Source organism: Wyeomyia smithii, chromosome 1, assembly GCF_029784165.1.
Source record: "Wyeomyia smithii strain HCP4-BCI-WySm-NY-G18 chromosome 1, ASM2978416v1, whole genome shotgun sequence".
Taxonomy (NCBI): domain Eukaryota; kingdom Metazoa; phylum Arthropoda; class Insecta; order Diptera; family Culicidae; genus Wyeomyia; species Wyeomyia smithii.
The window spans coordinates 132,803,673-132,813,534 of record NC_073694.1 but is presented as its reverse complement, the minus strand read 5'-3'; the positions used below and the strand labels follow the sequence as shown (position 1 = coordinate 132,813,534).

Genomic DNA, 9,862 nt, shown 5'->3' with positions numbered 1-9,862 from the left:
GCAATTTAATACATAACGGTTGCTTAAGTTCAATTATAATAAAATGAAATGGGAACGTATAGGGCAGCCAAACTTTGAAACCAAGTGTTCAATCATGACTCATCATTTAACGCTCAACTAACCCGTTTATCTGATATCAATATTGTTCAAATCGGTTGTGTAGTTTCTGAGATAATGATGTTTCGTGATTTTCACATTTCGATAAAAAAGTAAAATAAAAAGTAAAAAAAGGTAAAATTCAATAGGGTGTTATGAGGCAACTAGACCTTTCATTTGACACTAATTTTGTGGAAATCGCTTCAGCCATCTCTGAGAAAAGTAAGTTCAAGTAGTCTTCGGAATATGTTTCTTTTCATAGGATGGATTTAACATTATAAAAATAACAGACAAAGTAATAGTCTGATTGCAAAACAAATCAATAGGGTCTTATGGGGCAACTAGACCTTCCATATGATACTGATTTTATGAAAATCGGTCCAGCCATTTCTGAGAAACATGAGTGAGATTAAACAGTCTTTAAACCACGTTTCTTTCTATAACTTTTCAACCACGAGTTCAATCTTCATTAAGTTAAAAAATTAAGGTTACTTCAGGTAGTCCGTTCATTTGTAACTAATTTTGTTCAAAACGGTTGTTTAGTTTCTGAGATAATGATGTTTCGTGATTTTTACATTTTGATACATAACCTCTAAACTAAAAATCCAATTGCAGTAAAATTGAACAGGGTCTTATGGGACAACAAGACCTTTCATTTGCAATCAATTTCATAAAAATCACACACACACACATACAGAAAAGCTCGTCGAACTGAGTCGAGTGATATATGCCATTCGGCCCTTTGGAGCACTTTTATACACTCGGTTTTGCCAGTGATTGCTATACCTTTCTAGAAGAAAGGCAAAAAAGAATCGCGTCTCGGTTAAAAAATGTTCTCTGACTTTTTTAGGTTTTCCCTGACATTCCCTGATTTTCCTGATCGAAAACTATATTCCCTGATTTTCCAGGTTTTCGCCACCCTGGCATAAGCAGTAGAATTGGGAAGCGCCGATACTCAGACAGTCGGCAAATAGGTGGATCGTTCGGATTTTTACCGCAAGGTTCTAGTTTCTTAAGCTCCTTTTTAATTGTACCTCTTTACTTACACACGTCTGATTCGTATTACAAGCACTTTTGTAATCGTGGGTAAACTTTCCGGAATTTGTTTTATCGAAGCTATTTGCAGTTCTGAAAGAAAATGACGACTTACAGTGGCTAGCAGCTTTTTATGGTTTTAAACCCATTAAATTAAAAGTATGATCAAAGATAATTCCTTTCAACATTTCCGAAATCATTCAAACATTACATTTTTGATTTACCTTTGCAATATCTGGGGAGATGAGGTATATCATAATATGAATGAGATTTGAATGTTAATCTTATTACCGGTATTCTACAGAAAACGGGTTGCTTTAACTCTCAGAACATTCACTCAGAAAGCGAAATAATTTGAACGTAGATTCGAATCTCAACAGTGATTTTCACGAATGGTATGGGTTTCAAACGTATTCTTTGTTTTGGGAATTTAGTTCCGCATAGAACTAAAACAGATTTAGTTAGTGACAAAATTGCATTTCACACTATTCCGATGGATTTGAACTAAAGTAAAAACCGACTAATCTATTTGGAGCTGGCATAGTTTCAGTTAGTTTGCTTTAATTTCGTTTCCTGTGTTTTGTTGCGATGCGGTCTTGGTTTGTTGCTCGACCGGACACATGGTTATACCGGTCGCGTTTGTAGTCATCGTTTCCGAAGCGGCAGGTAATGGCGACTGGGTTGTGGTGAGAGTGGTAACCGATGTTGCTATATCTGCAAATATAATGGCTAACGGAAACCGTCTCTGGCAATTTTTCTTGAAGGCGTTTAGTTGCTCTTCGGATGCGCCACAAAAGAACCCAGATTGTATTAGTAGAAACAGCTTTGTTGCGTTCTAAAGTGATGAAGAAAAATACTTGTGAGAATTTATAGGTGAGAATATATGGATAATATTGCTTTTAAATCTACCTCTAACGTAACGTTGTTTAAATCGACCGATGTTAGAAGTTTTACTGCCTCATCTCGTCTTGATTCATCTAGCTGATACATGATTTTAGTTACTTCGTACAGTGCATCAGGGTTGTTTTGATTTAACGCCATATAAGTATCATTCAGTTTAATGGCAGTATTGGTCCCACGAAACAATTGGGAGCGTTCCCGTTCGATAACTAGTTTAACACTTTCTTCGATTTCGTTGGCCGCAATTCGGCATTCGAGAATTTTAAAAAACCTGATAATACAGTTATGTAACGTTGGATTGGTAGCATCAATAGCGCGAGCTCGTTTTAACGACTGCAACATTAAAAGCAACTTGCACTTGCGCGAGTAAATCTCGAAAGCCATCAAATGTGTTTCGATGTTGTCTTTGGCGAGTATTTGTAGTGGTCTTAAAAATTCAATTGCTTTTTCAAGAGGATCTTCTGGTCGTGCCAACTTATCAGGTATTAACTCGTCCAGTTGAGGGGCTTCTGGGTCACCATCCTGGTTAGCGTTACGTTGTTTGTTGTGCTGTTCTTTTTTCTGATTTGCTTGCGACGCCTGTGCAATTTCCTGCTCTGCCTTCTTTTTTGCAGCCTTACGTTGTTTGTTGCGTAACTTCTTCAGTTCAGATGGCGGCAAATTCTCTGTAAGAAAAGTAAAAGGAATAATACACCTTTTTTGAGCCAAAAGACGGTGTAATACCAATATCTAGTTCTTCTTCTGTCGATTCTGCTGGTAATGGTTTGTCAAATAAACGTACGTAAACCTTGAAAAATTATAATTCAGTAAGCTGAAAATTTAATTATAACTGATCTCTCACCTCTATAGCACATTTCGCAGCCTTGAAGTAAAAAGGATGCCTTCGCAACACATCTTCTAAACGAAGTAGTCCTACATACGAACGTAGAGTCATTTTCCGCATACAATAAGTGTGGAAATCGAACTGGTCTTCTATAATTTCAGAAAAGTGACGATCGACTTCGTGACATTTTTTCAAAGCTTCTCCCCACTTTTCCAGACGCTGGTAAGCAAGTGCGCACTCAGTTTGAAACCACATGCATTGCATTTCATTGAGATTTTCCATTGCTGAAACACCTTCGCGCGTAAACTTTGCGCAAATATCTTCGGCTTCTTTGATCTGATTGGCACGTAGCATGTATTTGGCGCATTTTGAATTGATATAGCGATCAGCTGTATCCAAGCTCTGTGCTTCGTCCATCCATTTGACTGCTTCTAAAACATCGCCAGCGTGTTTATAGATTCGGGCCTTAGTGACGAAAAGCTCAATTAGAGTTGGAGTGTGCTCAATAGCAGCGTTGATAAAATCTAGCGCCTTTTCTGATTCTCTTAAATAGTCGTAATGTTGTGCTAGGTAGTATAGAGTCCAAAGTAGTGCAGATGCTGGCTCTTTTGGAAGGCGTTGTTCTTTATCTGTCGTGGAAAAATAACCACTGCTTGTTAGATTCTGATAGTAGCCTTCAACCAATTTTGTGATGACATGAACCTTTTGTTTGTCTTTATAGAGCGAAGTCAGATTGACAAATAGTGGAGGAACTCCCTTTCGAATATTACGACGAAGGTGTTCATCGACAAGTGCACGAAACTCATCCCCTTGAGCTACATCCAAAGGTAAACGCTTGGCGCAGAAAGATTGCGGGTATTCTACTTGTATCTGCTCGTATGCTTCTATAATTTCCTTTTGCTCGCAAAGTTTCAATGCTTTTAGATATTGCTGATAGTATGCAATGTTTTCTGGATTACGCTTGATCAATTCATGATAGATCGTGGTTGCTTCCTCATGGCGATCTAGTTTAAGGCACAGTTCACCAACTGCTTCTCTAACGGCAAGCGTATCAAGGATTTGCGATTGGTATTTCTTGAGATGCTGAAGAGCCTTCTCGTAATTGCCGGATTCCCGAATTACCTGGTTCTGGTACAGCAACAACTCACTGTGCTTGTAATCATAATTTTCCTGCAAAATGTTTTATGAATATTTGAATTTGAATGTTTGTTGATGCATTTACATATCAAACTTATATTTCCTGAAATTATAAGCAAATTTGATTTTTTGCTGAGAGCTGCTCGATAAGCTCCATGTTGACACCTATAAAACATTAACTTGTCGTAAACAAGAATAATGTTGGGTTTCCCAACTACCACCACCGCCCAGTTGTTAAAGCGAACTCTGTAAACTTGCGGCTACAAAGAATTGAGAGTGGCCCTGAAAGTCAACAACAAATTTACTGAGTGCTTCAAACAACTTATTCTGTCCAGTGATCTTGCATAAATTATCATATAATGGATAAAGAGGGTGGCGAGTTCACAAGAATAGTTAAAAAGCTAATTCATTTTTTACAATTGCAGCTTTAGGGCAACTTTATTTCCGCCTTTGTCGACCAGTATAATCTATCAAAAAATTTGAAGTCGATGAGATCTGAAATGACCTTCTTTTAAATAAATTTTCATTTTTAGAATCAATTTTTCTCAGTGTAGGATCTTACATTCAATTTTTAACATTTTTTAATGAAAAATCAAACAATCTCTTGAAAAATGTTCTCTAACCCTTGTCATTATTTAGGTACATATAGAAATTGCTCAAAATCTGACTACGTACGTTAAGAACGACCCCTCATATGGTTTCCTAGACCATTATTTTAGTGTTCATCGACATGTATGCTCTAGGTCAGGCAAGGAGTGAAATTTCAAACATTTATTGAAACAATAAAAAAAAGACTAACAATTACTTACCACTGACTGCGATGCCCGAAATGTTTCAAGAATGTTGTTTGCTGTGTCGTAATCACCAAGCAGGTGGTAACTCATAGCAAACCCAATCCACGAAGCGTGCTGCGAAGGACGCAATTTAAACAATTGATGACGAGTTTCTCGGTAGCCTTCAAGATCACGCATCTGTATCTGCAACAGTGACAAATCGCGTAGAATTTGTATGTTGTCCTTTTCCCATTTGAGTGCGTTTCTATAGCACTTAATGGCTTCCTCATATTTTTTATCCGAACGCTGTAGTAGACCGTAAACATGCCAGCAAACGTGCGACTTGAGATCGTTGCGCAAACCGCGCCGTACGTAGTCGTAAGCTTCATCTTTTCGACCAAGACAATTCAGCGTTAAACCTTTCATTGCAAGTGTTTCGCCATGTTCGGTGAACTTCGGATTCGTTAAAATCTGCTTCGCCAGTTTCAAACCATTTTTGTATTGTTTCATCTCATAGCATTTCTATTAACACAATAAAAAAAATAAAAATATTTTGACATCAATCTTTGTTTTTTAACTTATTTTTGTCGATCAAGAATAAAATAATATTACATGTGATACTGCCTTCTAATTTATATTTGAAAATTTTCCCAGGCCAACTCGTACTATCGCAACGGAAAATATGTAACAATCGAACAATTCCAAACAACATAAGACAATTGAATATTTATAAATTTTTTTTTTCACGGTGTATATTTTTTTGAAGGACAAAATTATAAGGTATTTACAACATTGCCAAAGATAATTTGATCAAACAAGCCGTTCTGGCACCAGCAAATAAAATTTATAATTCTAAAAAATATATACAGTCGGACTCGGTTATCCGGAATATATAAAAAAAAAATTCATTTTGGATAATCGAGTTTTCCGGATAGTCGAAACACAGAAAAATTATTCATATTTGCGATTAACGAACTTAAAATAAATATTTCCTTATGTTGTTTCACTTACATGATACAGTGGTGTAATTAGAAATTATTTCTGAGGGGGAAAGGAGTAAAATATTGAGAAACAAAAAAAAACATAAATTGGATATTGATTATTTTCACTTAATTTGAACATGTCAAACAACAAATGGTAACAAATATGGCAGAAGAGATGGTAAAGGTAAAATTTCGGAATAAAATTAAAAACGAACACCAAAATAAAAAAAATTCAGAATAATCGAGTCTCCGGATAATCAAGCACTGTAAAAAAAAATGAAAAAATGTTCTCTCAAAATTTTAACTTTTAATTTCTTCAAGTTTGAACAACCATCAATGTTTAGTTATTTGAATGTTACATTGATTTCGATATGCATGCCATAGCAAACCGTGCTATGACTGAACCTCAAGTGTATTCCTCGTAGATATGCGATATTTCATCTGTTAGCACCGATGTTAGTGGAATCCATTTCGCAGTAACGTGCCGATTTTTTATAGTGTACTACTATCTACAGCTTTGCCGAAGACTTCACACCTATCAAACAAACCTTTCTGGCTTTAAGTATATATTTAAAAATCAATACCATTTTTCAAAAATCAGTCGTGATTCAAAAAAAAAAAAAACTGGTAGCGCAAAATTTCATCTGTGCAAAATGCCAACCAAATCAAAAATGGTTAATTAAAATCGTTGTCCTTATATTGCTCAGCTCAAAAGCAAACAAAAATGGGTCAGAATTCGTGAAACGGATCACTGAAAATCGCGATGTTCAATTTTTTCAAATAAATATTAAAAGCTTCAAGAGTTTTGCTCGGGGAGTTGATTTTCCAATTTTTACTGAATTTGAGTAAGTTTTCAAGTTGTTATTGTCATTTGAAATTGAGGCCAATGTTTTTTTAGATAAACATATCTTTGAGAATATTGTATCGATTTTAATGAAATTTTCACAGCAGATGCATCTGATCTGAACTGGGATTGTTAATAGTAGTATCACTTGTAAGCTTCCCGTTTGAAAATGCGTTGCGGCACCAACTTTGAAACCCCATATCTTTCGAACGAGAAATATCACCAACTCGAAATTTTCAGGACAGTTTCGAAATTTTGTCAAAAATACTTTTCAGATTTTTTCAGATTTTTCAGTGCCACAGAACATAGTTTTTCAACATATTGTTTTAAATAGTTACTATTGAAAAAGTATTTTTTTGTTCAAAAAAATATTTTCAGAAACTACAACTCAGGATGCATCTGCTGTGAAAATTTCATTAAAATCGATGCAATATTTTTAAAGATATGTTTATCTAAAAAAAATATTGGCCTCAATTTCAAACGACAATAACAACTTGAAAACTTACTCGAATCCAGTAAAAATTGGAAAATCAACTCCCCGAGCAAAACTCTTGAAGCTGTTAATATTTATTTGAAAAAATTAAACATCACAATTTTTAGTGATCCGTTTCACGAATTCTGACCCAAATACAGTTAAGGCTATGAAGCATTTGATGAAACTTTTGGATTCTTCATTTAAAATTTGACAAGTCAGTTTTTTTACTCGCTCACAATACTAACTATGCTATGCAGCATTATTTTCAGCCTATCAAATTTTATATTTAAGTAGTTTAAATAATTCAACGTTGGCCGATACATTTATATAAAATAAAATGATACTTAATGCATTTAAAAATAATAAGCAGAAATATCTTTTCAACTTGACTTTTTATTACAACTTCTAACTTGAATCACTTTTATTCTGAAATGAAGACGTTCGATTTTTCGTTGAGTTTATTCAAGGCGCAGCAGAGCTCTTTGTACTTAGCAAAGGGAGGCACGAAGCCAAAAAGGTTGAGAACCACAGCCCTTGACAACTTACAAAAGAAAGGCCTCCCAAAGTGACTTTTTTGAGCGGATGTTTTTTTTTAATTTTTTGAGGAGCCTTCGAAATTTTCCTTTAAGTATCTGTTAAAATATCTAAGCGTTTATTTTAAACTATGCATCAAATCGTAAGGATGCATATTGTTGAAAGTTTTTGAAAGCAAATCTTTATCGCGCAATGAACCGTTCACAATCAGAATAACAAAATATTCAAAATTAGGTTCTCTGATATTTGCTGACGTACCCAAAATACAAAATTATTATCCGTGGAATTATATCTAGAAGGTTAGTTTGAAAAATTTAATTTGAAAATAGAGGCATCCATATTTTTTTGGAGTTTATTCAAGGGGCAGCGGAGCTCTTTGTACTTAGCAAAAGAGGTCACGAAGCCAAAAAAGTTGAGAACCATTGCCCTTAACGGTAAATTAAATTCTCCAATTTTCCCTAACATTCCCCAAAACACAAAACTATTATCCGTGGAACTAAAAAAAAAATTTAAAAAAAATATTGGGATTTTTTTTTCTCATTTAGAGCCACGCAGCTAAACAACTGATAGCTTTACCATTTTCCAAACCATTACTGATTAAATGCAGATATCCATTCTTGATCGCAACTGTAGGTTTATAATATAGATCTTATATTATTTTAGCTCCGAGCCATTAAAAAATCTGCAACTTGGTCAAAAATTGATCAAAAAATAAATTTTCTCACATCCCTGATTTTCGAGGTTTTGGAAACTGATCACTTCACACAACTAGTTAACATCATTAGGAAAAAATCATGCATTTTCCTCATTTAAAATTTAAAAGTAAAGCGCGGGGAGTGTCAAAGAAATTTGCTATAACGTAATGCTTAATGCTAAATTGTCAAACTTGACCGGCAACTTCTTGCGAGATAAGCTGTGTTTTAGATTTAGTATCAACGGAATTTTCGATGGCACTCTCATGAGCGATCGGTTAAGATACCGGGATCACGACAAAATTAGTTTGTTACGTAAAGTTTTCACAGCCCATTCAAGTTTCTGTTCAAGTTATAAGGAGTTGACTATTTTCCCTCATAGATGAGTTCTCGAGATGAAATAGTAAAAGAATATCATAATTATGCTAGAACGATTGTTTTTAAAGCAATGAATATTTTATGATACAAAGATTAATCTAACCAATTATTTGATTAAGTCCACACCGCTGTCAAATGTTAGATACTTACTAGAATTTTACGAAACAGAGCACTCTCTTTCGGTGGCAAAGGATCGCTGGAAGGCATCTTTTAGGTATTTTCACTGACAGTAATGCAAAAGACACAAGTTTCTGCAAAACGATATATTATCTTGAAACTTCAATTTTTTCTCGTTGAAAAGAAAATATAGATTTACAACCAGCGGAACTACACAAGAAATTCGCAAATGTCTCGCTTTCAGCTAATGTGGATTGGTTCAGTTCGGTGACATTTAGAATTGCTGAATAATAGCAGTCAGTCAGGGGTGAAATGTTCTAATTTTGTTGTGCTAAATAACCAGGGTCAAGAATATCTTTTTCAAAAAGACGAATGTGCGAAAAAGAAAACCGAGAGAGTCAAGTTAGGATTGGTCGATCTTGGATCGATCATTTCCATCTTGATCTTCGATTTTTTAGATCGATTCTTCACCTCTGAAAAGTTGAAAAGATCGTTTAGTTTTCGATCTTTTGAAAATTTATTTTATTTTCAGCGTGCAGAACTTTTTTCAGATGCGATTTTGAGTAGTTGTCAGGTATCGTGTACCGTTTTCAATGTTGTTTTATCGGTTTTTGAATAGTTGCGTGCGGTTATGACATCATCATGCCTCCATATAGTCCATTCCATTCCTGCTCTTAATGCTACTGGTGACGCACTAGCAGATATGGTATGATCGGAGTGCAACCAAAAACAATATTTCGAGTAATGGGCGTTCAATGTTTTAGGTATTTTTTGTTATACAGTAACTATTCGCTAACTGGGCACGCTTTAACTGGGCTTCTTTTTAACTGGGCGCTCGCTAACTGGGAGGATTCCCAGTTAAAAAGACAACAAACGTCAAATATCTAAACGAACGGGGGGCATGTGGATTGGGAACGAAAACCTCTAATCGAGCATATTTAAAATACAAAAACAATAATATAGCTGATGAGAGATAAATTTGTAGTTGGGGCCTCTCTATTTGGTGATCAACTTGAGAACGAAAGTCTTTTATGAAGTTGTCGCGAAGCAGCGATATCCATCGAACTTCCCCTCG

At 35.1% G+C, this 9,862-nt stretch overlaps 1 protein-coding gene across 1 annotated transcript; it reads right to left on the bottom strand.

Annotated features, from left to right (window-relative positions):
- Positions 1–1,098: 1,098 nt before the first annotated feature.
- LOC129717553 (N-alpha-acetyltransferase 15, NatA auxiliary subunit) lies at positions 1,099–9,088 on the bottom strand. Its single transcript, XM_055667540.1, has 6 exons — positions 8,821–9,088; positions 4,801–5,286; positions 2,873–4,024; positions 2,755–2,818; positions 2,041–2,696; positions 1,099–1,966 (listed from the first exon to the last, which is right to left on the bottom strand). Exons 1-6 carry the CDS (start codon positions 8,875–8,877, stop codon positions 1,682–1,684), a joined length of 2,700 nt encoding a protein of 899 aa, XP_055523515.1. The 5' UTR covers positions 8,878–9,088; the 3' UTR covers positions 1,099–1,681.
- Positions 9,089–9,862: the final 774 nt, after the last annotated feature.